This window comes from Bemisia tabaci, chromosome 9 (assembly GCF_918797505.1).
Source record: "Bemisia tabaci chromosome 9, PGI_BMITA_v3".
Classification (NCBI taxonomy): Eukaryota; Metazoa; Arthropoda; class Insecta; order Hemiptera; family Aleyrodidae; genus Bemisia; species Bemisia tabaci.
The window spans coordinates 5,244,216-5,272,002 of record NC_092801.1 but is presented as its reverse complement, the minus strand read 5'-3'; the positions used below and the strand labels follow the sequence as shown (position 1 = coordinate 5,272,002).

The window sequence follows — 27,787 nt, the reverse complement described above, 5'->3', positions numbered from 1 at the left end:
TGTGCGATATTTTGTTGAATCCTCCATTGTTCCTGTTTGTTTGGTTAAAATATGTGTCTAATTGGACGTATTTCTATCAAACGGAACTATGTGCATTATGACGTGAGCTCTGTTAAGCATGTCTTCCGATGGGTCTCAGGGCTCATGTCTTAATGCACATAGTTCCATTTGGCAGAAATACGTCCAATTGTCAATTGAGTGCACTTATTATTTTAATGACGGTCAAATACTCGACTTTACCTATCTAATTTATCTTCCCGCGCCAACTAGTCGCAGGACCGTATGAGCCTCGTCCCGTGGAGACGGTAACTGAGAAAAATCCCAGAAGTTTCATTCCTGCGATTCGAACTTGGGACAAATCCCATGAAAACGTCCCGTGGAGACAAGGCCTAAGTAAGCCAAAAAAATCGCTGTGTACCCGAAATTCCAGGTAGCCTCGTTTTTAGCGCCAGGCGCCTGGACTAATAGATCGCGCAGGCGGCGCAGGGAAGCGCCGCCCCGCGGCCGGACACCACGCGGCGGGGTACTCGGAACGTACGCTCCCCCCCCCCCCCCCCCCCCCGCCCGCCTTGATTCCACCGCCGAGCAGTCTGGCTCTGGCTGGCTCTTCGCTCATAGTCAGCCCATCACAAAGCGATTATCCAGAGCATATGAGTTGGCCCATGTTCATCCCCATGTTCGCTGCGCCACATCTGTCCGCTCTGCCGCTTTCCTACTTTTGTGGCTGCTGCATACGTAACTTGGTCTCTCTCCCTTTCTGTTTTTAATGCAATTTTCTCATCATTACATTTTATCAATAATATTTGCTACAATTTAAAACATGTAATATAGGTGTAATTTTCCTCTTTCTTCTGAAATATTTGGGCAAGCAGTGCTTGCCTTGCTTATCCGGACCGCACGCCACCCATCCCCCTCCCAATTATGTGTCATCATCGATTGTGTCATCACATATAATTATTAGCATAAGTTTGCTCATAAATGAATTTTTTGACCAAAATACCATTAGTTTGCGAAGTTTCAACACGAAATGACTACCAGGATGAATACAATCTATTGGTGAGTACCTTTTCTTTTTACCCCCGAGATCATGTGTTTGTGCCAACAAATCAACAAAAGTATAAGGTCAAAATTGAATTCTACGATCAAAAGTCCCTGGGGCCATCGAGTTTCACCACGAAATGCCCACAAGAACGAGTAAAATTTATTTTTGAGCAGGAAACTTATATTATGTCTCTACGGAAAGTTTGACAGAACGCGTAAAATTGTGTATTTACGTCATTATATTAAGAAAAGTAAGGTCAAAAATGAATTCTACGATCAAAATAACCTTGGAATACTCTTGGTTTAGCACTGAATCCCCAAGAACGAGTGGGATAATCGCAACGAGTTAGTAAGTCAGGCGACGACCGGGCCGGGCATTCGAGTCGGTGCGAAGCAGCATTGCAAAACGGAGTCAGTCAATCACGATAATTCACGACCGGTCCCCAGATCGTTCAATTAATTTTAATTTATTGAATCATTAGCCGTTAAAACTGTCATCTCTCTGCTCATCTAGAAGTATTTCATCAATTCGAGACGAAGCTTTAACCCCAGGGCCAACGAGAATCAAGAAGAAGCCATGGGAAGTGCGGAGGAACCGAAATTCAGAGTGGATCTTTACAGGTACGAGTCGTTTTTCTTGTATGTATTCCTTTCCATCGCCTCTCCCATTTTCCCGAAAATTTAGTGTATGAACCGATAGGAAATTGTACGGCCGTTATTATGGGTCCTATGATATTTATCCTGTAAGATTGAAAGTTTAAAAGTAAACTGAGGAGAAAGGTTGCTGATCATAACATTTTTTGCCTGCGCCCTTTTTAAAACCCTTATTTTCGATCTCGAATATTATTTTTTTCGAAAATTGAGTGTAATGAACCGATAGGAAATTTTACGGCCGTTATTATGGGTCCTATGACATTTTCTTCTAAGATGGAAAGTTTTAAAGTAAAATGAGGAGAAAGGTCGCTGATCATAAGAATTTTTGCCTGCGCCCTTTTTAAAACCCTTATTTTTGGTCACGAAAATTATTTTTTTCGAAAATTTTGTGTAATGAACCGATAGGAAATTTTACGGTCGTTATTTCGGGTCCTATGACATTTTCCTCTAAGATTGAAAGTTTTAAAGTAAAATGAGGAGAAAGGTCGCTGATCATAAGAATTTTGGCCTGCGCCCTTTTTAAAACCCTTATTTTTGGTCACGAAAATTATTTTTTCGAAAATTTTGTGTAATGAACCGATAGGAAATTTTACGGTCGTTATTTCGGGTCCTATGACATTTTCCTCTAAGATTGAAAGTTTAAAAGTAAAATGAGGAGAAAGGTCGCTGATCGTAAGAATTCTAGCCGCGGCCTTTCCTCCGATGTGAGCCGGTGCGAGAAGAACGGAGTCCTGGCTGAGAGGCGGATTTCTTGCCAACGTTTGTGAATGATCGAATATAGCTGTGCCCCCGTTAGAAGCTATGGTAAAGAATCGATAGTGCGATATTCGAACAATCGCATTCGATACGATATTCGATATTAAATTCGTCCACCTGTTTGAAGAATGCAACATGGCGGCCCGGCCATGCATTTTCCTACTCAATCACGAATTCACGACCGGTCCCCAGATCGCGCGTTCAATTAATTTTAATTTATTGAATCATTTGCCGTTAAAACTGTCATCTTCTCTGCTCATTTAGAAGTATTTCATCAATTCGAGACGAAGCTTTAACCCCAGGGCCAACGAGAATCAAGAAGAAGCCATGGGAAGTGCGGAGGAACCGAAATTCAGAGTGGATCTTTACAGGTACGAGTCGTTTTTCTTGTATGTATTCCTTTCCATCGCCTCTCCCATTTTCCGAAAATTTAGTGTAATGAACCGATAGGAAATTGTACGGCCGTTATTATGGGTCCTATGATATTATCCTCTAAGATTGAAAGTTTAAAAGTAAACTGAGGAGAAAGGTCGCTGATCATAACATTTTTTGCCTGCGCCCTTTTTAAAACCCTTATTTTCGGTCTCGAATATTATTTTTTCGAAAATTGAGTGTAATGAACCGATAGGAAATTTTACGGCCGTTATTATGGGTCCTATGACATTTTCTTCTAAGATGGAAAGTTTTAAAGTAAAATGAGGAGAAAGGTCGCTGATCATAAGAATTTTTGCCTGCGCCCTTTTTAAAACCCTTATTTTTGGTCACGAAAATTATTTTTTCGAAAATTTTGTGTAATGAACCGATAGGAAATTTTACGGTCGTTATTTCGGGTCCTATGACATTTTCCTCTAAGATTGAAAGTTTAAAAGTAAAATGAGGAGAAAGGTCGCTGATCATAAGAATTTTTGCCTGCGCCCTTTTTAAAACCCTTATTTTTGGTCACGAAAATTATTTTTTCGAAAATTTTGTGTAATGAACCGATAGGAAATTTTACGGTCGTCATTTCGGGTCCTATGACATTTTCCTCTAAGATTGAAAGTTTAAAAGTAAAATGAGGAGAAAGGTCGCTGATCATAAGAATTTTTGCCTGCGCCCTTTTTAAAACCCTTATTTTTGGTCACGAAAATTATTTTTTCGAAAATTTTGTGTAATGAACCGATAGGAAATTTTACGGTCGTTATTTCGGGTCCTATGACATTTTCCTCTAAGATTGAAAGTTTCAAAGTAAAATGAGGAGAAAGGTCGCTGATCGTAAGAATTCTAGCCGCAGCCTTTCTCGAATGTGAGCCGGTGCGAGAAGAACGGAGTCTGGCTGAGAGGCGGATTTCTTGCCAACTTTTGTGAATGATCGAATATCACCACGTGCCCCGTTAGAAGCTATGGTAAAGAATCGATAGTGCGATATCGAACAATCGCATTCGATACGATATTCGATATTTAGCTGTTTGAAATTCAACATGGCGACCAGCCATGCATTTCCCCGCGCAACCACGGCCGGTGACCGAATTCAAATTCCGGATCGCTCAATCAATTTTATTTATTTAATTATTAGCCCGTTAAAACTGTCATCTTCTTTGCTCATTCAGAAGTATTTCATCAATTCGAGAAGAATATTGAACCCCAGAGCCAACGAAAATCAAGAAGAAGCCATGAGAAGTGCGGAGAAAGAAACCGAAGTTCTGAGTGGATTTTTACAGGTATGAGTGTATGAGTCGTTTTTGCGTTCTCCCCTGATGTCATTTTGGTATTGCTTTCAATCGCCTCTGTTTCAACTAAATCGAGGAAGCTTTCACTACCGATTCCTTTATGAGAACGTAGTGAAGTTCCCATAACTTACGATGTCACGATAGAATTGTCATCAGACTCCTGTGACGGAACAAGTCTTTTTGTCTGTTGCTGGACTCGTCTTGGCACTTGGAGACTCTGCTATGGACCAAGAGCTATTTCTTTATCTCCTCTTATCTTATCTAGTCAATCAATGAATGCAGACCGGTTCTTGAAACTCTGTTGGTATGCCAGGACAAAGATACGGAATGTGTGAGCTGTGAGCTTTGCGCCTGGAAGACCTTGATCCCCTAGGCGTGGACATGCTGATAAGAGTTTCAACGATCGATTCCTGGGTGTGAGACTGAAGCTACCTTTAAAGAAGGAACTTCTGAGCACAGCGAAGAGTGTTTTACAGGTTTTTCTTTCCCAATCCCCTGCAAGTAGCAAGAACTGTGAATACTAATGATCATCCTAGTTCAGACTCCATTGTCAGCAGCCTGATTGTTGAAATTTTTTGTTTGTCGGGACGACAAAGATGACATAGGTTAAAAGGCGGAGCGTGATTGGTCGGCTATGTCTTATCGCTGCTTTGTAGTGTCTATGTCGGGTCTGACCTCTCGACAAGCTAACGGCACCTCTTAAGTTTCCGACAGTATGTCGATCATTCCACCTGACAAAGGCACGATAAAGCAGCGATGAGACATAGCCGACCAATCACGCTCCGTCTATTAACCTATGTCATCTATGTCGATCCGACAAACAAAACATATCAACCATCAGGCTGGAGGTATATTCCGCCTGAATTTCCTCTTCAAGAATTATAATTTCCTCATTCCCCGTATGTCCTGTAACTCTTTCCTTCTTTCACGTTCATGTCGTTTAATCTCTAAAGGAAAGAGTTAGTTTGTCTGCATGTAGTCATGCTGTGATAAAGAGGCCAATTTCATCATTTTGAAAGCTCACCTAGACCATCTCTTCCCTGCAAATCGATAGCTTGGCCTTTGTTTCCCATGATCATTTTTCTTCCTTTATTCAATGGGCCAGTTGCGCTGTTAACAGAATCATGTTTTGATGCGTGGTTCTAGTAGATCAGCATTAAGTAAACAGATCTGTCCCAACAGCAACTCTCTAGGTACCTTGATTATTAACCGAGATATCTCGCCTTGACAAACTTGACTTATGGCGTCATCCACTGCGGAAGTGCATAACATGATATTTCCTACCATGGTGGATGACTTTATAAGTCAAGTTTTTAAAGGCGAGATACCTCGGTTAATATTCAACATAGAAATTTGCTGTTTGGCCAGATCTTATAATTTTTAGTTGATCTGCAAGAATAAAGTATCGTTACACGATTCTGAGACCAGCAAGACTGCCCCATCCTTCCACTTTTATGTTCTATGTTATATTTCCATTGTTTCAACCCTAAATTTTTCACAATTACCTGTTTACTCTGCTCTCAAGAGGTGTCGTCAGCTAAGTTGGCACTTGTTTACATTCCACTTGCAAGCAATAGATGATATTAGTAGTGAAGTCATCATAGGGATTCTCCATTGTATCGAATTGGATCCATACAATAACATTGGCGTAACCTCTTTCAATGCTACTATAATGCGAATAAATCGATATGTATAACGCTTTTTTGTGACGTGCCACTAATAGCGTCTATTGAGATGCAATTGTCCAACAGCTATAGGGGATTGACGGCAGCCTGATCGTGAGCTTAGTCAATCCTTGATTTCTGTTGGACTACTACATTGTAGTTGCTTGCGAATGCTATGTATTCAAGTGCCAACTTAGCTGACGACACCTCTACCTCAAGTTAGCAGTATTACTTCTGATAGTTTTACACAAGTTTGTCCTTTCTCTTGAAGGCATAAAGTTATTTGACCAATTTTATCTACTCTCCACCGTCAACCTTCTCTGGTATTGACTTGTGCAACACTCAAGAATATTTATTTTCGGTTCACAGTGTACTCTCCGTTTTTAATTGATCAGAATGGGTATGTAGAGACCTTAAATTAATTCAAAAAGAACTAAAGCATTTTGCCATATTCTTTGTATCTTTGTAAACTTTATTTGAGAGGAGTTAAACTCCTGTCTGAGGTAGCAACTTCAGCAGTAATCTTACTGTATCACTCTCCGCTCTGTACGACTGGCTAAATGATCTGCTATAGACTGTTTACACAAGTAAAAGTAGTCAGCAAAAAATCGATTAGTCTCTTAGTGAGTGGTATTATTTTCGGAAGGTTGCCTTTGCAACAAATTAAAAACCTGCTCATCATATTGCAGGTACATGAAAAAAAGAAGCCCGAAGAATTTTGTTGCCCTCTTCCTAATGTAGATTTCTCCTTTTTACAGATTTAAAAACATATCAAAATGGCGGCAGAGCCACTGGATATCTTTGAGCATGAGTTGCTCTTCAAAGCAACGGATATCTCTGAGCATGAGTTGCTCTTCAAAGCAACCAATTTATCCAAACTGGCCTTCATAGATTTGTCTCAGGTATGAGTTATAAATATTTTTCATCAAGTAAAATCATTTTGTTAATCCATGAGAACTGGAATACTTTTTTAGGTAAAATAGCTCATATTTTTTCTTTTCTCTTTTTCTTATATTAGTGCAAAACCTGTCAAAGATCTCTCCTAAAATGTTGCAGGCTCAAGAAATTAATTTCAAATTCAGAGTATTGCATTTTAAATTGATAAGTTCTTTTGAACAACCACTTACAGCTTAAACACAGCTTACAGCTTGTAATAATGACTAAGATTATGCATAGTGATGCACATAATGCATAGTGCATGCGCATGCGTGATGCATCGTGGTGTAAATAAAGGGAAGATGTCCCCTAACTTTTTAGTCCATCGTTTTTTCACCAACATTCCGTAATCTACTTAGTACAACTTTGATATGAGAACATTGTGTTTTTATGGACAAAGAATTCAGTTAAAAGTGTGAACTAAGTTATGTTGAAGCTGCACACCAAAGTAAGAAATCATGTATCTCCATCGCAGTGTTTCAAAATTTCTGCTCCTATTTTTTTTTTCCCCCCTTTTTTTGAAGCGGAGCAAGCCAACTAACTTTAAGACTTTATGAAACTTGCGTAGAGTATTCTGCTAATGGAGATGTTGCATGTGTGAGGGATTTGCGATTAGGGGATATCCCACCCTACCCTGAGAGTCCACGTCTACATCAAAAAAAACTCTCCATGCAAAGATAGGGAGCAAATACATTAGCAGGGTTGCCGTGTTTTCAGTTTTGGAGTCCCTCTGGGAGTCCCCAAATAAAGTGGCAACCCTGCTAATGTATTTGCTCCCTATCTTTGCATGGAGAGTTTGTTTTGATGTAGAGGTGGACTCTCAGGGTAGGGTGGGATATCCCCTCCATTTTGGCCTCACTTTTAGAGCTTTTTTTGAGCTTGGGAGATGATTTCAGAGAAAACCAGTGGCACCATCGTGTTTCTTGTGAACTTTTACACAAGAATCAATGGTCAAATCGCAAATCCCTCACACATGCAACATCTCCATTGTAAGAGTGAAGAAAAGTTAAGGAAACTTTCCCGGAGTTATGATGAGGAATTTTTGGAAGAAAACACATAGTATGTCAGGAAGTCTGCAACGTGCAAACAGAGATACCTGGTTTTGCTCTTAGGTCATTGCCATAGTTCTTTTACAACAACTTTTCACCACCATATTCCAACATATGAATTACATTTCATCATCAAAAGATGTTAAAAAGCTAAAATAAAAATATTCACCCTGATTTTCAAGATTAAATTTTCCATTTGACTGGTACATTTTTCAAAAAAAAAAAATAAAAATAAAAAAAAATAAATCAAACCTTGTGAATGAATGCTCTTCAAAGGAATATTGGGATTTAATTTAAAATGAAGGAAATAATTTGAAAACTAATTTTGCACGAGGAGAAATCATAATCATATCTTTGTCAGTCCAACAACCATTCGTACTATTCAAATTTAAACTGGAGGTTGATACCTAAGTTCTGAATGATAAGATTTACATTCTTCTAATGCATTGTTGTCAAACTTCATGCCCATTATCCAAAGGAGGTTGAAAGAAAGTGCCCAGCTTTCATTCATGCAGAACTGATGTATGTTTTGTGCTCCAGATCTTTGCTTTATGATGTTTGCCAAACTGAAGCAGAGAAATTTTTCATGGTATTAAGTTAAAATTTGGTGTCAGATTTCAGGAAAAAGCCTTCATGGTGACTTATTTTTTCTGGAACTCACCATCTCTTGAATTCGCAACCTGGCTGCACAATTATTAATGTTAATTTTTGAAGACACCTCAGAAGAGTGGTCCACATGGTCTTTCTACCACATGGTTCCATAAGAAAGTGGTTGGTGTGTTGGTGACTGAATATTTAAATTTATTGCAGTCTTCGACAATTTGATAAAAAAAAGCTTTACAGAATAAGAGAAAAGCTTATCAAGGCACTTAGGAGGTGCACCTTAAAAGCCTGCAAGAGAAGCAAAATATTATAGTATTTAGGTATGACAAAGCTGAGAAAAAATTATATATACTTACTTATTTCACTTACCTGTCAAATACATTTTTCAGTACCTGGAGGCATACATGAGGAATATTAGGAACCTCTACAATAACTCCTCAGCAGTATAAGAAATAAATTTTGCTGAAGCTGCGATGGCGATTCAGAATTCACTGATTATTTTTGCCAAGAATGTCGACTCAATTTGGGCAAGAACTATGAGCACACGGCTTTCTGCTAACATAAAGTAAGTGATCAAAGTATTTTCTCAGGGGCTTTACTCCTTCAATAGGCGCTAGATGAAGATTCTCCATGTACATCCCACAAACCAAGTTAGGAAAAACATATTGGCAAAACATGGCAGTCTGAGGCGCTTTAAGGCTCTCTCTCATGTATAGATGTGTCCGCCATCTGTCATGAATATGATGCAACTGTAGTTCATATCTATACCAACAGACAGTATATAAAGCCATATATGCATAGATAGCGGATGTCAAGTTTTTAAGCTTTTAAGTTTTGAGAAAATGACGTTTAAAGTTTTCAAAGCTGTGCACATTTGCGTCTGTACAGCAAAGAGGGTTTCGTCAAGGAAATCATTTTAAACAAAAGAGCAAATCTTTTTCTAAAAAATGAGCTCTAGGAATTTAAATTTAAAGCAAATTCAATGGAAGGGCTTGGGAGACAAGGGGGATGAGTGCAGCTTTTGAAAAATTTTAGATATTAATGATTTAAACTAAAACTAGTCCCAGAATATATTCTGTGAAAAAGCCACCACCAAAATCCAATTTTTAACCATTAAAAACTGAGTTTGTAATTTTTCTCCGCAACAAGGCTCCATCCTACTTTAAACTTTTCAAAACCTACCCTTGAAATAGCAAAAACTGCTCTTAGCCCACTTGTCATCCAAAGCCCTCAATTGAGATGCAGTGATTTTAAAAAACGACCACATCTCCTGTTCTTACGTAAAACTATTTTTAAGACATAAAATTAACTACTTATCTAATGTAAAAAAGGGAAAGTGCTTTAAATGAATCAATGTATGATAACTGTTGAGTTTTTTAATGATTTTTCTAAGGAACTAAGTGTTTGCTAACTTTCAAATTGGAACCAAGAGTCAAATTATATTATTGATCTTCTAAAGTAGGGAAAATATTGGAGAGGATGCCATCCTACAGATACCCATATGCAACAGTCTTATTTATGTTTATTACTAGGTACTTTAATGTGCTTATTTACACTATCTTCAAGGAGATCAATGAGCTTGATTAAGATGAACAGCGAATTCTAACGTCCGCTTTTTTTAAGGTATAACATGGTTTCTTATTCATATCTTAATAGATAATTATGCAAGAAGTCTGAAACTTGGCACCAACTCTTGAGGGTTCATGGATTCCATTAAATTGTTCCATTAAAGAGAGAGGGCAATGCACAAACAGGTGGATAGGTTGATACAATGGTTCTATCGAAAGGGTTAAATTAAAAACACTGTTTTCTCTGAGAATTTAGTTAATTCCAAGTCATTTTTTGATACATTTGTCGAGGATACTTGGTAACCTCATATTTATTCTTTTCAGCCGGAAACAAAATAACGATGATGGAAGACAATGAGGATTGTGATGTTGGAACTGGTGAAGAAGGTACTAAGCAAAAAGAAAAAGCTAAGAAGAAGAAAAAGGAAACATTTAATGTTGAAGAATTTCAACTCCTTCCTTTTCTCAATACTGGTGAGAGTGAGATTGTAGGATATGTAATCCTTAAACCAAAATTTGGAAATACTTCTTGAAACTCCCATGACTTAAGATCTCTAACAAAGAAAATTTCAAGGTGTATCACAAATTCTAGCCTCTGTCTTCAGGGTTACATAAAGTAAGGGTGCCAAAAATACCTCATCTGCGAATGGCAACAAACAAGGCAAATCTTGGGTTGAAGGGCAACTTGCGGGAGTGATGACCCCTATTTTTCTCTCTTTTTAGCCCTTGCTTAGTTTTCGAAAGTCTAGAAAACCTGGAAAGTCAGAGAATATACAGTCATCCAGGAAAGGCAGGAATTTAGGGAACTCCTGGAAAGTATCGGAATATTGCAAATAGCGCATCTGCTTAGCACCTTAACCTGGGGCCACAAGAGAGTGGGAAAAATTTCATAGTGTCCTTTCCTGTAAATTAACTGATCCAATTTTCTATCATTCCATCAGTCAAACTGTCTCTTCATTGACCTGTTAAATTAACCAGTCAAATTGTTTTCAATCAACCAATCAAATTTTCTGTCAATCAATAAGTTGGATCATCTCATCCGTTTCATTGACTAGAAGTCTCTCCTTTGACAAGGCAAATCATTTGTCTATGGACCATTCAACTCCTCTTTTGATCTATCAGTTGAATCTTCTTTCGATCTATAAGTCAAATTTTCTATCAATGGAACTTCTGATCCTAATCAATTTACCTTGTTTTTTTATTTTTCAGATAAAAATATTGTTATGAAACTAGACAAGAAAGAGGATAAACTAGCAAAGCAAGCAGATAAACTTGTCCTCCCCACCTTCTTGAATACCAAAAGTGGTTAATGAATCGAGAGATATTTTCACTTCTGAAGGAGAAGCAGTCTGGAAAATGGATGAATTCAGGTATTGACTATTGTTTTTCCTACAATACCAACTTGTATTATTAATAGTAAATGTGTCTTCTATTTCAGAGCAGCCACTGTTAGTAAAAATATCAGGAAAAATTACGAAAATCGGTCATGAATCAGAAAATTCCAAGTTTGTCAAGCATTCTTCAACTATTTGCAGTTTAGCACATGGAAAAGTGAAACATTTTATTCAGTTCATTACATATGTTGGTTTTTGTAATTAGACAATTATCGATTCATTCAGGTAAAAAATCAGGAAAATCCAAAATGTAATTTTAGCAGATACATTGTTTTCGAAATGTTTTAAAGTCTCACAAAACTTTGATCTTCTGATAAATCTGCAGGAAATTGTCAAACTTCATCCAAATACTTCTTTTATTACACATTTTTTTAATTAATCTTCAGGGTTCTCGGCGTTCAAGAAAACCTGAAAAGTCTAAGACTTAGGCAAGTAGCGCATCAGCTCAGCAACTGCAGCCGGCATTATTTTTAGAGAGCAGGGACAACTTTCAAGTGCCTTTTTCTAAAATTTAAATCTAAGTGGAAATTTCATGCAAAATTTACCAGCAGTCAGCGTAATTCTAAGGGAAAAAATCTAAGATGTAGTTTTGTCCAAAGATCAGGGAAAAACAGAGAATCACAAAATTCTGGAGTCAGGAAAAAGCCAAAAAAGTCAGGCAAATGAAGCAGTTATGAGATCCCTTTCCGCAAAATCATTCAGCCTCGATTTTTAATCTACAATTTTGTGAGAGTTTATCGATGTTTTTATTGATGCCTAAACTATTTTAACAAATCTTCTGCTCTTCTCCAGCTCATTTTATTTATTTTTTGAAGAAAGTAATTTTCCCAGATTATTCTGTTCATCGAAAGACTTCGGCGATTTTAAAGAAAGTCACATTCATGAGTTTTCACCTTTCAGGTCCAAATATTTTTCCAAATATTGTCTCAATTTATCGCTCAAGTCAGACACATTAAAATTACCCTAAGTAATCTGTGATTGTTTGTCCATAGGGTCGATTACCTAGTTCATTTTATTATACTCCACCTCTTTTTTCCCCAGATTATTTTGGCCCATTACGGAAAGTGGTTACCTTCAAGAAGATAATGAACCTGAAGATCGGTGTGTGTTTCCTGAAAGAATCATCAAACAAAGTTTTACAGGTACAAAATACATTTGTATCCCTTGAACAGTCGAATCAACCATTATAAAAACAATCTACGTATCTCCTCTTTCTTAAAAACTGTTCCACGCACCTATTTTAATGTCTAATCTTGAAATCATCAACTCTTTGGAGTTTAACCTAAGTTGAGAACTTAAAAACTCTTTTGAGCAGATAAAAAAATGAAAATTAGTAAATTCTTTTAGAGTTGTAAAGAAATGTTTAGGTTAAAGAGTCAAGTTGTTTTTTATACAGCTGATTTTTCTGTGTAATTTTGATCTTGAACTATTGGCTTGGAACAAAATATTTTACGGTAGATGTTCAATCATTGAAGTTGAGTGATTTGCCTCTCAGTTAGTTTTCTCAAGAATTAAACGCGGTGCATTTTACTTGTTCCGAAAATGATAGTATCGGAGTTTGGAGTTTGGCTGCAATCATGTCCGCCTACAGTAGCGCGCTGTCATGTAAAGTTCATTTTTGCAACTGCCGAACTCAAAAGATTTCTCCAATAAAAAAATGGTGTATGATATATTGAACACAAGTATAAAGAATGCATTGAGTGCCTCCACAAATAACGTTCAGTACTATGAAGTTTTTTTAAAGCATTTTTTCTGCATTTTCACTCTGTTATCTATATTAATAAAAGCGCCACTCCACTGACTGACATCTGTATCTCTGGATCGTTTGATTAGGATGTTCCCATTTTTGGCATGAGGGCTCCTTGGGGGTTGGTGACACGAGATAAGCGGCATTTTCCTTAGGGATGCATTCCACCCCAAGTTACACAGGTACATAAAAGTATCGTAAAGGAGGTAGCTCGGGGAGGATCTTCGACTTATCGATTTTCGAATAATCGACCTATCGATCTTTGACATATTGATTTTTGATCTCTTCGACTTATCGGTCTTTGATCTATCGATCTGCTATCTGTATTAATAAAAGCGCCACTCCACTCACTGATCTCTGGATCGTTTGATCGGGATGTTCCCATTTTTGGCATGAGGGATCCTTGGGGGTTGGTGACGGGAGATAAGCGGTATTTTCTCTAGGGATGCATTCCACCCCGAGTTACACAGGTACGTTAAAGGATCGTACAAGATAGTAAAAAACATTATGTTCATTCATTAACCGGGATAAAAGGAAAGATCCATCATCCCTCATCTCTTCGTTTATCCATCATCGATATATCATTTGATACAAAGCTGACCATATATACCAATCTGATAAACATTCCTGTCTTAATCTAATTATAAGTTACCCTGATTTTTGAAAAAACATCAGTGAAGGTTGCCAAATCTTTTCTATTGTGAACGGTAGAAATAATCTGACAAAAATTGAATCATAATACATCACCTAAGCACAAAATTATTTGGTTATTGAGGCAAAAAAGAAAAATTAAATGGTATGTTGATCTATTTTTTTCCTGAAAAATCTATGTTGTAATGTAAATTTCTCCTCTGTAAATCCCCAGCATATTTCCAGATTCGACTCTCTAGGTTGTATCCCTTTTCATGTCCTCACAATGTCAATAAAAGTAAATTGAGGTAATTTTTGGACGACTTTTTCAGAGGCTGCCAGGCATCCTGTTAATGAGGAAATTTTCAATAATGACATGGATCACTCGATGATGGACGGACACAATCCTCTGTCCCCGCCTTTTCCAACACCACCACCAACCCCTTTGCCTTTGGACCTTCCCATGAACGAGTCGCCTAAAAGTTTGAAAGATACTCAAGAAGAAACTGAGGAATAACAAGAGTGTCGGCAGAAGTAAGTAAAAAGCGCTGTATGAACTTTCAGGCGTCGGTAAACTTCCTTTGATAAAACATTAATTTATTGAAAAAGCTGTAGTTATTTTTCTTCCAATTTTTCGGACAATTATGTTTGCAAGTAAATCCAAAATATCTGAAACACCAAGGAAAAATATTTCTATCTAAATAATGTTTTTATCGGAGGAAATTTGGCAGCATTTTAATGTTCTTATGGCGATTTTCCATAGCACATCACAAGAAAATAGAATGGTTTGACTTTGATGCGAGAAGCTGAGGAAGAATATTTTTGAAAACAGTTACGTATATATTGTCTAAAATTTGAGGATTTTTGATGGCGAACCTGCTTTTTATTGTCATTATTTTGCTTTATTTTCCTCTGGTCAATTTTTTTTTTTTATTATTAATACCTAATGAAGCTTTTCCCTTCTTTTGATTTTTGTAATTTTCTTCATAAAAACTTTGTATAATATGCATGGTTTTTTTGATGAGATCAAGCATTTCTTGAAAATGATGATCAAAACACCCAGCTGTATCATAAGCGTAAAAATGTTATTTTTATCTTACAGTGATGAGTTTGTCTCAAAGGATAGTTTCTTTCAAAAAGTCTTTTTCAAAAAGTTAGCACGGCTTGTCATGATAAATATTTTTGCAGTAATGGATAAATCTTTCACTCGCTGATTTTACCGTAGACTTTTTTCCTTTTGAAAAACTACAGCCATTTCAGGCTTGTACCCATTGTCAGGTTTTTAAATAAAAGATGAAAATAAAAATGTAATTTTAAATTATTTTCATTTTTTGTTTTAGGTATATCATGACAATGTGCCCAAGTTTAAAATGGCAGCAGAGATTTTTAAGGAAAAAATTCTTCAGTTAAATCAGTTGAATTCAGTTCAGTTGAATTTATGCATTTCTAAATCAACAGTGCCGATAATTTTAAACAAAACTTGATTGTCCTTCCCTCAAATCATGATTTAACGAGTTCTTCATTTAATTTCTTTTCAGAATACCAAAAAATCCAGAGCAAGAAAACATTGTGTCTCTAGATAATGTCATAGCAAAAGCGTGGGAACCCATCCTTTTGGACCAAGGCAATTCGAATCGGCCTTTGGCAAAACGTAGAGTAAACAAGTTGGATATAAGTACAGTAGATATCGTTTAATACGACATCGTTAATACGACATATCGGCTAATACGACAAAATCCCGTGACCCTTGAATGTCGTATTAACCGATATCTACTGTAATTCATCTAGTTCGGTTAGTGCTACTTTTCTGAATTTCTTTTCCATTTTCCTCTCTCTGACTTGTTCTGCGTTAATTGTAATACCTGTAGAACTGTGATGCACATGACTTGGGTGCCTTTTACGTAGCTTCTAAAGCAGTGGCGTGGTGTGCTTTGCGATGTATCGATTGATCTGCCATTTAAACCTATGGAAAAGAATCGATAAACAGGGTGTTCGTAACGAACACCTTAATAATCGATTCTTTACTAAAGCTTCAAATAGGGAAATATTGGTAATCGATTGTTCACGCCAAGCCACTGTTCTAAAGGCCATTTTCTAGGAGCAAAAAATAACTTGAAAAATTGAGTTTGGTTCATCTGAGGATTGACTGATATAATTTGATGCAGGACCACAAGTTTTGTGTAAAATCAATCTTTTTTTTCATAATTGTTTATTTCTTTTTTAATACCCTCAAAAACACTTGCAGCATTTGATAGATGAATGAAATTTCTTAAATATCGATCGATCAAATTATCATGAGGTGGCAGGTGTTATGATTAATGAAACTCCACCAAATTAACTAATGCATAATTTCTTGAACATTCAAGCAACGAAAATGGCTGAAGTTAACTTCTAAACAAAATTTATCAGCGTTTTAATTTAGCATTGGTCACAAAAAATTTCCTGTTCTCAAGAAAAACAAGATTTTACTTGAATCAAATTGGGCTTTGTATACAAGTTTTTGTAGGCTTCTTAACCCATTGACTGAAAGCGACGAGTGGGACTCCTGCGCGCTGCGCCGGGCCGGATCTGAAGCGACAAGTCCCACTCGTCCTAAGACTTGGCAACATTATTTGCATTGTTTTGGGTGTCTCCCGACAGAGAGCGCCACATTTATCGACTCATGTGAACACAGTGACAAAACTTTCTCATATTTTCCCGATCTGGTCCATTATTTCCCCGATTATACGGTAATTTTCAAGTTTAGAAAATAACCCTCATTTTTCTTTTTGTAATAAAATCTCTATCTTATAATATAAGTAATCTGCGCTTCCTCTTGGGTTTGTAAACCAAAAAGAAATAAAAGGGGGGGGGGGAAGTCAAAATGAAAAAAAAGGAAGAAAAAAAAAATGGTGGTGGAAATGGTTAAAAGTAAAAATGGAAGTAATATTCATCAACCAGGCAATTTTTCTCTCTTTATAGTCCAGTAATAAGTAACCAATCAAATTTTTTTGAGTTAGTGGCTCTACAAGCCCCAAAAATCTGATTTTATAAGGTAAAGGTGAAATAAGCAAATCAGGGCAAAAATTTAAAATACTCATTTTGGGCTCGGAAACCCAAAATTAATTAATCAGTCAATGGGTTAACAAAACAGCTTTCCTTCTTCGTCCTGCGTTGTCCAAAGTGTAAACAACATCCAACTGCTAAGCCTAAGCTCCGAGATTGAGATTCGTGTGTGTTCATACCTCTGAAACTGTGAGAGTGATGTTTAGTGTGCAATTTATCTCAAATAGATCATGGTTTTCCTATGAGCAGGAAGTTTGAATATGCATATTGAAAAACGTCAATGTCTTGATAAGGAGTTATTTTTAATTTGTTCTACATGAAATTTTGATGACAATAAACAAGTGTTTTAATGTGCAAATTCGCACTTTGTCTTTTTAGTGGTCCATTAAAAGATTACTCAGTGTAATAAGTATTTTCCTCAATGACTTCCAGCATAACAAAAAAGTGACAAGAAAACTTCCATGCAATGATGAACCTGTTTTTTTACGATGTATTGTCTTGAACATTATCTAAACCAGTGAGAAATTTTCTCATTCATCTTTATCATTTATCATAAGTTGATTTCATTCTGTGTTCTACAGAGAAAAAAGAAGAATAGAGGAAAGACAGATACAGAGTCAGAAACGTTTATTGTGTCAGAAATGTTCACAAAGGGTAAATACTATCTTAACCAAAGCCACGGGCTTGATCCATGGGTTCTAGCGGAATTCCTCGCGGTACAGATGAAAAGACTGAAAGATGCTCCCAACAGAAAGAAAAAAATATTAGGTAAGTGAAACCATCTCTGAAAATAAGAGTTTTAATTATCTGCAGGAAAAGCTAAAGTGACCTTTGTCCACAAGAATTCAAAATTGAGGTGCTGTTTATAAAAAGGGTCTTTGGTGCCCAGGACCCCTTATGCAGGAAACAAAGTAACTGATTCTCATGATTGATTGTTAAAAATTTCAAAACTAATAATCCTCAAAAACAGAAACAAAAAAGAAAACATGGTCAGGCCGAAAATCTTTGTTGGATCTCATTTGAATAGTGGAATCCAAAACATTCTCCTAAGGTAATTGTACTCAATTTTTACTCATGCTCTGACCCTTATTTGTTAGAAGTTACAGTAGTCTTTCTTTTCTTTCTGATAGATTTAAAAAAATCACTTTAATGTGTCTGTCAGGAGAGTCTGCAAGAATTGATCGAATATGATTCGGAAGTTAGGGTAGCGAGTTCGTGAAAAGTCATTGAAAATCTGAAAAAGTCCGGGAATTTTGCTGCGGACTCTTGATTTCTTTCTTTCGATGGCAACATTTAATTATTCTCTATCACAACCACAAGCTCCATTGCGGAAATTAGAACTTTGATTGCTTGAATTTTGGATTTTTTCAATTTTTGGAAACTTAGTGAGAGAAACTTTTTGTCAAAAGCATTTTTATAAGAAATATCAGAAATAAAAGCATTGAAAATGCATGAAAAAGTCTGGGAATGTAACACTCATGTAAATGAAGAGCTTGTGCATTTTATACCTTTTCAAAAATTAATTTAACTATTTTGTCTTTGCATCTGTTTTAGAAATGTTAGATGCTGCTTCAGAGTACGAAGGAGGTGAGTTTTTTCTTTTGTTGACCGTTTTTCTGAACACAGATCAAGTTTGAAAGATGATTCGTCTTTTTCCGGACATGAGAACGCAATTTTATTCCAAGGTCGCAAAATTGGCATTGGTTTGCCAAGGCATTGGTTCATTTCCTTTTAAAGAAAGAAAATAGGAACAGAGATTTTGAAACATTGCAAACAAGATATGCATTTTTACAGTTTCACTGTTGATACGTACTGAAAATACTGCGGCTAGTAATGTGCTAACAACTACTTCTAGTTTTACTCATGGTGTCTAGAATGGGAAAACCGGGATTCACCAGGGAATGAAAATTTACAGAGAAAATCAGGGAATCTGTTCCAGAAACCGGGAATCTCTTGATCTATTTCTAATGCTTATGGATCATTTCGTTTTCAAATTTGGCGGTCTAATCTGATCGAGCGCTATTGTTGACTTCTTGCGTGACACATTTGAAACTTCAAATCATTAAAAGAATGGAGAAGCTTTCATTCACCCGATATTATAAACATCCGGAACGCTATCGGAATTTAAATCGATATTCATAAATGGAACTCTGGAGAGTTATATTCTTTTCCCCCAGAAAATCTCGGGAAGTAGGAGAGAAGTACGATTTCTTATCAGGGAATGAGCTCCTGTAAATAAATCAGGGAAAAATCTGGGAATAAGCCTGGTCAAAAATTCTAGACACCATGGTTTTCCTGGACATATTTACCAAGTTTGAAATTTATATTTTTTTATTTTTCAGTATCATCACAGAAGGTTTGCTCTATCACTCCAAGTAGAACACAAGCAGATTTCGGTCAAGGTGCAAATCCCTCTGCATATATTCTACCTGTGTCTGCAGTTGTACCATGCCTAAGTTTTTTCGTACGTTGTCCACTTTTTGGAGGAGCCTCCAAGCTTAACTTAGTTTGTCATCAGAGGACTCATGAAATGCTGTTCCAAAACGTCAGAGTTTTAAAGAGGTGAGTTATTGAACTTGTACATGTTTCTTTGAACTATTTTAACGAGGTTTCTGGTGGTCTGTGGAACCTGAAAAGTCAGAGACTTTAATGGGGAGCTTGAACAGTCAAGGAACTAAAGATTGTGAACTTTAAGTCCATCTATTATGTACACAGCTCATTTGTAAAACTGAATTACATTTTTCTGCTCTATGAAAAGAATATTCTGGGAGAAATTCAAGCCAATGTTGGTTTCGTCTCCTTTCAAAATATAAAATAGGGGCAGAGATTTTAAAACACTGCAACTGCATTTTTACTTTTGATACGCAACCAAAACACTGTAGCAAGGAATGTGTTAATAATAACAACCTACTCTGTTGTGTTAAGGATAGACGCTGTACGAACATTCACACTTTACCAAATCTCTCCCAGTCAAGAAGTAATTTTTGAGGTAACTAAGGAATTTTTTTCCCTCGAAATTTTCTATCCAACTAATAATTTTATCTAAAATTGCGAATCATCTTCTTTGAAAATTGGGAGGAGTATGTTTACGAATTTCCCTTAAAATTCTTGCTTTTATCAAGATAGATTAAACAACATATAAATGCTCATAAGGCGTTCTTTTTTACTACAGCAGTAATCTGCTGTATTTATCCGGCTTGAAATTCATATTGTTTTGGTTTTCAGCCGGCATCATTATAGTGGGTTTCCTCTACCACTCAAAGTAGAACACAAGCGTTCTTGTTCAAGGTGCTAATTCCTGTACATAAAGCTAAGTATTGGCGGTTATACCATGCCCAACTACCTCACTGTGTTTACTAGTTTTTGGAGGAGGATCTAACCTTAATTTAATTTAGCAGCCACATCTTTTCAACTTAAAGTTCTTAGAATTCTAGTTAGCCAGAAAGTTCTTAAAGATGTATACTATGCACATGCATATTCTCATATTTCATCCTGTATAGCCGCATGGGGTAGTTCTAACAAACTGAATGACATTTTCATCTGGCAGAAAAAGATCATCAGAAGAATCTCTGGTCTAGGCAGAAACGAGTCGTGCCGATCCAAGTTCAAAGAAATGAATCTACTAACGGTCCCAAGCATCTATATCTATCATGTGCTTAAATATGTTTTTCAAAACTTTGACGAATTCAAAACTTTCAACAATGTGCATTCTCATAACACTCGGAACAAGTCCAACATAAAACTTGAAAACGCAGTAGATCCCCTACTCAGAGAAGGGAGCAGAATGTATAATAAACTTCCCAAGCACATCAGGGAAGGAGATGGGAACAAATTATTGAAACTAAAAGTGTATTTAATTAATAATGAATTCTACTCTGTAGACGATTTCTTCGATCACAATGTAACAAATTAATGCATAGTGATTTAGATGTAATATTGTTAACATAAGATTTAAGTATCAAATTTATGTTAATGTGACGTGTACGATAACTGCCTGTGTCTATGTACAAAAAGTTGCAAATAAAAATAAATAAAAAACCTTTACATTTTTTTTAAAACTTCAGAGATCTTCCGCTCTTTTCGAAGGATTTTCTTTGAGAATTTTAAACCACGATGTTGGTTCGGTATCTTTTTAAGAAATAAAATAGGAGCAGAAATTTTTGAAGCAACACAACTGATATACACTATTTGCAGTTTCACCATTGCTATGTACCTGAAACATTGTTGTGTCGCTGAAAATTGTAGGCAACTTATTAACCATAACTTTTACTACTGTACTGTATTCTTCCAGCTTGAAATTTTCATTGTTTTATTTTTTAGGAGGTTTCATTAGATTTTCTCTACAACGCGAAGTTGAACACAAGCAGTTTTTGGTCATGTTCAAGGTGGTAATTCCTCTACGTAGTGCCTACAAGTGTCGGCGGCTATAGCATCCCTAACTTGCTTACTGTGTTTTCTATTTTTTGAAGACTGATCTGCCTTTAACTCAGCCAGTCGTCAGAGGACTGTTTAAATACTGACCCAGAACATCCAGTTGAAAAGAGGTGAGTTCTTGGTCTTGCTTCTATATTTTATAATCTTTACCAAGTTACCAGTGGTCTGCAGAACCCAGAAAGTGAAGTTAAGGTTTAATTGATGTGCATACAGGCAGTGTCGAAATATGTGTGTGTATGTCAAAAGTGTGATGTCATTCCTAATAGATGAGATATTTCTAAGGAGAAGAATGATTCTACTTTCTCATGGCAAGCTAAAAACCTTAATTTTTTCATCATTTACACTTAGTTTGCATCTGACCACAGTTTTGAATATGGCACTCATTTATTAAGTCTTAAAAAGCTGAACCACAGTGTGTTTGAGTACATTAGAAACATCCACTTCCATCCAACAAAGAGTCAATGCAAGAACTTGCAATCTGCCCTGTCCAAAAAGGATGGATAGAACACTTTTAATGAAAGCAATGAGAATGAAAAACTGGGAAAAATTAGAATGTTCAGGAGACGTCAAAAACTGCACAAAGGTGAAATGGTCAGTGTAAAAAAGCTTTTTAGTGCCAAGAAAGGTACATGGAAAGACACTCAAAACGCTAAATTGCAATGGATGCACTGTAAGTACGCATGGATGCGCTACTGTGCAGTTTAATGAGTCCCCTGAACATTAACATTTTTCTAAGTTAGCATTTTTTCATCCTCACTGATTCAATTACAGCCCTTAAAGCAAACATAGAGTCAGTATTTTGAAGTGGGTTAAAGGAGAATTTTTCCTTTACAATTTTTTTATTTCATCATTAGCCTAGTTTTACGAAATTATAACAGGAAAGAACTTTTTTTATCTAACTATAGAAAGCGCTGCAAGGGCCAGCAAAAAGGAAAGTAACCTCAAAAGATAAAAAATGGTGCGGTTCTACCGTTCCAGAAATTTGTACCCCACAGAGCTTTCAACGCATCCTATTGATCGAGGCTTGTAGCCGTTTACCACGCACTCCCTCTAACTCTGAACGATTGGCCAGTGCATCTTGTCCCTGTATCAGTACACGCTGGAAAAAATCAATTTAATAAGCCTTAATGATTTGATGGATTCCACAATTAAAGCAGTACATTTCAGAATGCAGCTTTTATTCAATTTCAATTCAAAAGTTTCTCAGCAATTCTAATTATTTTTATTTCCGCATTTTCCAGATGGGCAAAGAAAATTTGAATTCCCAAATAAATTGGGAAGCATTGTTGGCTAGTGGAGTGCCAATCAGCTTTGACTTCAACGTCATGGATCATGTACCTGATGGTAACTACACCTATGTTCTTGTGGATACCTCTGATTCTTTTTTGCTTCAAAATTTTCCGCAAGATCCACCTCACCAAGATCCAGTCGTTGAACTTAACAAAACTAGTTCTTCTGCTCTGCCTGTACAAGACTCAATTTTTCAAGATCCAGTTGTTGATCTTACCAAACCTACTTCTTCTAGTCTGACTCTACAAGAATTGATTTTTCAAGACCCTCTTGTCGAACGTACCAAACCTAGTTCTTCTATTTTACATACTTCTCCTCTATCGTCCCAAATTTCTGTTCAAATTGACTCTCCTAAATCGAAAAAAAAAACGTATTAATTAAAGACAAATGAACAAAATGGCCGCAGATGCAGGGTCCAATAAATTAATGAAGCCAAATCCATGCTGTGATAATACTTCCTGTTATTAAAATTGTAAAAGCATTCTTGAAGAAGATAGGAAAATAATTTTTGTTGAATACTATGTAGTCTCCAAGACTATCACTCAAAGAGGAATTGGTTGTTAAGTTGTATGAAGCAGATCCCTGTGAAAAGGCATAGAAAGAAGGGTGGTGTGGTGAGTCAAGCCGCTCCTTTAATACAGAATATAAATTAAACATTAATGGCATTCGACAAATTTTTTGTCTTAAATTTTTATGTGCCACCTTAGATGTCAGCCTAATGGCCTTCCGCCACGCTCTGAACACAAGTTCCACTGGCAATCATGCCAAAACTGATGCCAGAGTTAAACATACACTTTCCAACAAAGCTGAAACTGATCGGATTAGGTATGCCAAACAATTCATTGACATTATTCCGGCAGTGCCATCACATTACTGTAGAGAAAACGTAAAAAAGCCTGTTGAGGTAGCTTAATTAAAGCAGTGGATAATATGTAAGAAAGGAAGGCATTGAAGAGAGTTAAGATGACCGAACAGTGATTTATTCTAGTTATCACATTATGTAAGAAAACCTGACTACGCTACAGCACGCAGTCTCACACGACTAGGTTAGTACTCCGTACTACCAACTTAACAGTTTTACACTGCATTGCCAACTTGCACTTCAACAAAGCCCTATCTGCCATCAGATATTGGAAACATTACCAATTCGTATCGGTTGTATAAATTAAATTGTATCAAAAATTATAGTCTACCTATTTTAGGTAGGGTTTTCCGCAACGTTTTTAGTCAATTTAATTTAGGATGTCATGTACCCAAAAAAGACAAGTGTGAAAAATGTATTAGAGTGTCGGATTTAGGTGAGGAAAATATTAAAAGAGCAGAAATGGCTACGTATAGACTCCAGTGGAGTAAGGTCACTATTTACATGTATCATTTGATCTTCAAAAAGTCCTCAGCACTCCCCATGGGATAACATGCTACTGGGATTTTCAAGGAAAGTTTCTGTTTACAATTTACAGTGTATGAGTGTAAAACTTTAGACAGTTTTTGCTTCCTTTGGAATGAGACTGAAGGTAAAAAGGGGGCAAATGAAATTTGCCAGCCTTGTTCCGATATTTAACAGATCTAGATGCTAGGGGCATAGAAAATCTCATAATGTACTGTGATAATTGCACTGGATAAATCAAGAATCAGTTCTTAATTTTTATGTTTCACCATTTTTTGTTGAAAGCTAAGTTTTTAAAAAGAATTCATCTGAATTTTCTTATTCTAGGCCACACATATATTCCTGAAGATAGTATTCATGCCACGATTGAAAATTTTGTTGGAAAGAAAGTAATTTATGCCCCCTCTAAATGCTCACTACAATATCGCTCAGTCGTAAATCTAAACTTCCATACCGTACAACATCCTTGACCTTCGTTGATTTTCAAGACTGGGCTGAAACGGAAAAATCTTATAAAATGACTTGTGTAGAAAGTAGAAAACAAAATTTAAATATTTCAAAGGTAAGCTCCGTTGTTTTCACAAAAAATCAACTCATTTCTGTTTATTACGGTTATAAAAACCCTACAAGTGAATCTTTTCTCATTGAGTCGAAACTTGGTAGTATTCCTTTTCAGCCAAAACAGGCCTATAGTGAAAGGTTACCTATTAGTACATCGAAATGTAAAGACCTCATGAAATTAGTACAAAAAAAAAATATACCAGAAGCATATGCACCTGAGTACAAGAAAATGCTGTATGGAAAAAATGTTATTGACACCCTTCCGGAAACGGATGAAAAAGATGTAGATGGGCCAGAATCCAGTAAATTATACAGTTCCTTATAAATCGATTCGATGCATCCAATGGGTCAGTTGTGCTGGCCACAAACTTGTGTTGATGCTTGATTCATGCAGAATAGCTAGCAATAATAAGTTGTGTCCAAACAGCAATTTTCTACGATCAATACTGACCGAGATATTGCCATTTGAAAAGTTGAGTTTTTGACGTCATCCACCACGGTGTTGACACTTTTAGCTTCTTCCACCTTGCTTTCATCAGTCAGTGTGACGCACATTTGCACTGGTTACTAAACATGAATTTCTGATGAAAGCAAGGTGGAAGAAACCAAGGGTGCCACCACCGTGGTGGATGACGTCAAAGACCCGACTTTTCAAAGGGCGATATCTCGGTTAATATTGAATGTAGAAAGTTGCGGTTTGGACAGATCTTATTAACTTTAGCTAATCTATAAGAATTGAGCATTAAAACACGATTCTGTGACCAATGCATCTGACCTATTAATATTATAACTTATAAGATATTGTACCAAATTTGTTAAGGATGTTTTTTGATCCTTTCTTAACTGTAATGTTTTATGTATGTTCCTGTTATGTATGTAGATCCGATGCTCCTATGAGGAATTAAGGGCTTTTCTGATGGATGCTTCTTAATTTCTTTCTTACCTCTGATTTTTTATCAGTACAGTGAACAAACGTTAATAATCATTAAAAGAACTATGATTAGTATCATATTTTATAATTCCTATTTGTTGATTACAAATGATGCTTTTGTTGGAATTGGTATTATTTTTCTGAGAGTTTCTATTTTCTTTATTAATCCTTACTCTGTTGGAAACCTCGTGGGTAGAGCGCCACAAGTCAACTGTGATAAAAATTTCAAAATGCTCACCTCTCTCTGTTGTTTTTATAATTATAACTATGTGTTACCTGTAATCGATTCATTAAAAAAGGGTGTCCTATGAAATTGTTCCTAGCTCTGAAAATCAATGACAGCACATTTTTGGAAACGTGCAGTCATGTTTATATGTTGATGCGATGCTCTTATGAGGAATTACGGGCTTTTTTGATGAATGCTTCTTAATCCTGTCTTACCTCTGATTTTTTTATAAGTACAGTGAACAAACGATAATACTCATGAAAATAATTATAATTAGTTTTGTGTTTTTTAATCCATTTTGGTTGGTTACAAATGATGCTTTTGTTGGAGTTTTATTATTACCCTGAGAGTTTTTATCTTCTTATATGGATTGCATTTTGCAAATAGGAACCAGCGCAATTACAGGGTTGTAAAAATGTTGCTTCCTTATAAATACTTAAGCAATCTCCCAGAACAGCAAGTAGCTTTGGCTTCCGATGTAAAAATTGTTAATTTTAAGAGAAGATAATTGTGTAAATTTTAATACTGTACTTACATTAAGTATTTTTAAGAGAGAAGGAGAAGTTGCACGGTTTTTAAAACAGTGTAACAGCGTTGGTTATTTTTTGCTAAATGCAATCCATTTATTAATCCTTTCTGTGTTGTTTTAATAATCATAACTATGTGTTACTTGTAATCAATTCATTCAAAATGTTTGGTTACTTATTTCTCCTTTCTGTCGGAAGATATTATTTGAAGTGACTGCCTGTAGAAAGGCGTATTATAAAACTGTTATTGCTTTTTTGATGGATACTTTTAGATCTTTTCTTACCTGTACTGTTTTATTTTGTCACCTTCCGGCGAAAGTATCACAAGCGCCATCCAACGTTTAAAAATTTCCGCTGCCATTTTATTTTCTTACAGAGAAATTGTTCAACGAAGTTGACCGAAAATTTCGCTCGGTGCTACCGATTAAGTTCAGTGAAATTTTCAAACAGATTCAACCAAGAATTTCTCTTTAAAAAAATAAAATGGAGGCAGATATTTTTAAATGTCGTATGGCGCTTGTGATACTTCGGCCGGAAGGTGACGAATGTACCCGTGATCGATTCATTCAAAATGGTTGATATTTTTTTACTTATTTCACCCTCCAGTCTGAAGGTATTATTTGAAGAGATAGCCTGTGGAAGGGCGTATTATAAAATTTTTAAAGTTATTTAATGATAAACTAAAATTGTTTATTCGAACTGTAAATATCTATCTTTATCTACAACTGAACTCAAGTATACAGTAACAGTAACTTCGTATACTGCATTTTATCTTCAGTTCCTTATTGTGTTCAATCTTTTTTTCTAAATCTTAGAGGAATAATTTTTATTTTTTGATTTTCGCACCTGTATATTTATAGTTTTTGTTGCATAAAATGCAATCTGCCTTGTGATACTGTTTATGGCTGTTAATTAAATCATACGCTCTTCTTTGTACGCCTAATAATAAATGCATTTTTGTACAACTATAGTATGTGAAGTTTTTAGTTTTACTGCAAGCCCTCTTTTGCCTTCTGTACTCTTCTAACTTTCAAAGGTCTTAATTATTTGATTGAAACAAGAAAAGGAGAAGAAGAAAACAATTTTCAATCTATTTTCTTTGAAACGTGAGATATTTGGAGAGCTAGGCGCAAGTTCAGATTTTGAAAAAAAAAAAATAAAAAATAAAATAAATAATTAACCAAAAGAAATGAAAAGGTTTAAAGATAGTTGTATTGGATGCTCTAATGAAGCTAGTCGCAGTGTGACACTTTTTACAGTTGAACATCAAAGCATCATTTTTAAGCTGCATAATTTCTGGTCAAAATTCATTTCAACCATTTGGTGCCATGAAATTTAGAAATTCAGACTCATTTTTCTCAAACGAATAAAAACTGCTTCTTTGTACTCTGACCTCCAAGGATCAATAACTAGAATCCAAGGATCCTTAGAAAACTTGAGTCCCTTTATTTCAGTGGAAAAACACTTTGAGAATACGAACACGCTAGAATATGGGTGGAAAATTAGCATTAAGTGCGTTTTTCTATAAAATATTGAAACTGTTTTAAGATGCCTCCCCCAAATCCCCCGATTTTGAAAGATGATTAGCTGGTCTCTAATTTTTTGGCAGCACATACTAAAGTGAATATAATTTGCTAT

The 27,787-nt window shown here is 36.1% G+C and overlaps 1 protein-coding gene across 7 annotated transcripts; it reads left to right on the top strand.

The window, feature by feature from the left end:
• The first annotated feature begins 565 nt into the window (after positions 1-565).
• On the top strand, positions 566-25,316 carry LOC109040192 (uncharacterized). 7 transcript variants are annotated; one of them, XM_072304193.1, is made up of 17 exons: positions 566-1,480; positions 1,556-1,662; positions 2,716-2,822; positions 4,038-4,148; positions 6,580-6,723; positions 8,799-8,974; positions 10,302-10,451; positions 11,187-11,347; positions 12,413-12,513; positions 14,081-14,282; positions 15,287-15,540; positions 17,375-17,561; positions 18,348-18,380; positions 19,136-19,355; positions 20,019-20,081; positions 21,114-21,337; positions 22,469-25,316. In XM_072304193.1, exons 12-16 carry the CDS (start codon positions 17,435-17,437, stop codon positions 21,124-21,126), a joined length of 456 nt encoding a protein of 151 aa, XP_072160294.1. In that variant the 5' UTR covers positions 566-1,480; positions 1,556-1,662; positions 2,716-2,822; positions 4,038-4,148; positions 6,580-6,723; positions 8,799-8,974; positions 10,302-10,451; positions 11,187-11,347; positions 12,413-12,513; positions 14,081-14,282; positions 15,287-15,540; positions 17,375-17,434; the 3' UTR covers positions 21,127-21,337; positions 22,469-25,316. The 7 variants fall into 7 exon arrangements, with proteins under 7 accessions (XP_072160294.1, XP_072160293.1, XP_072160297.1 ...); XM_072304192.1 differs by having other exon boundaries at positions 566-1,662; XM_072304194.1 differs by lacking the exons at positions 566-1,480; positions 1,556-1,662; positions 2,716-2,822; positions 4,038-4,148 and adding exons at positions 4,156-4,633; positions 6,093-6,221.
• The last annotated feature ends 2,471 nt before the right edge of the window (positions 25,317-27,787 follow it).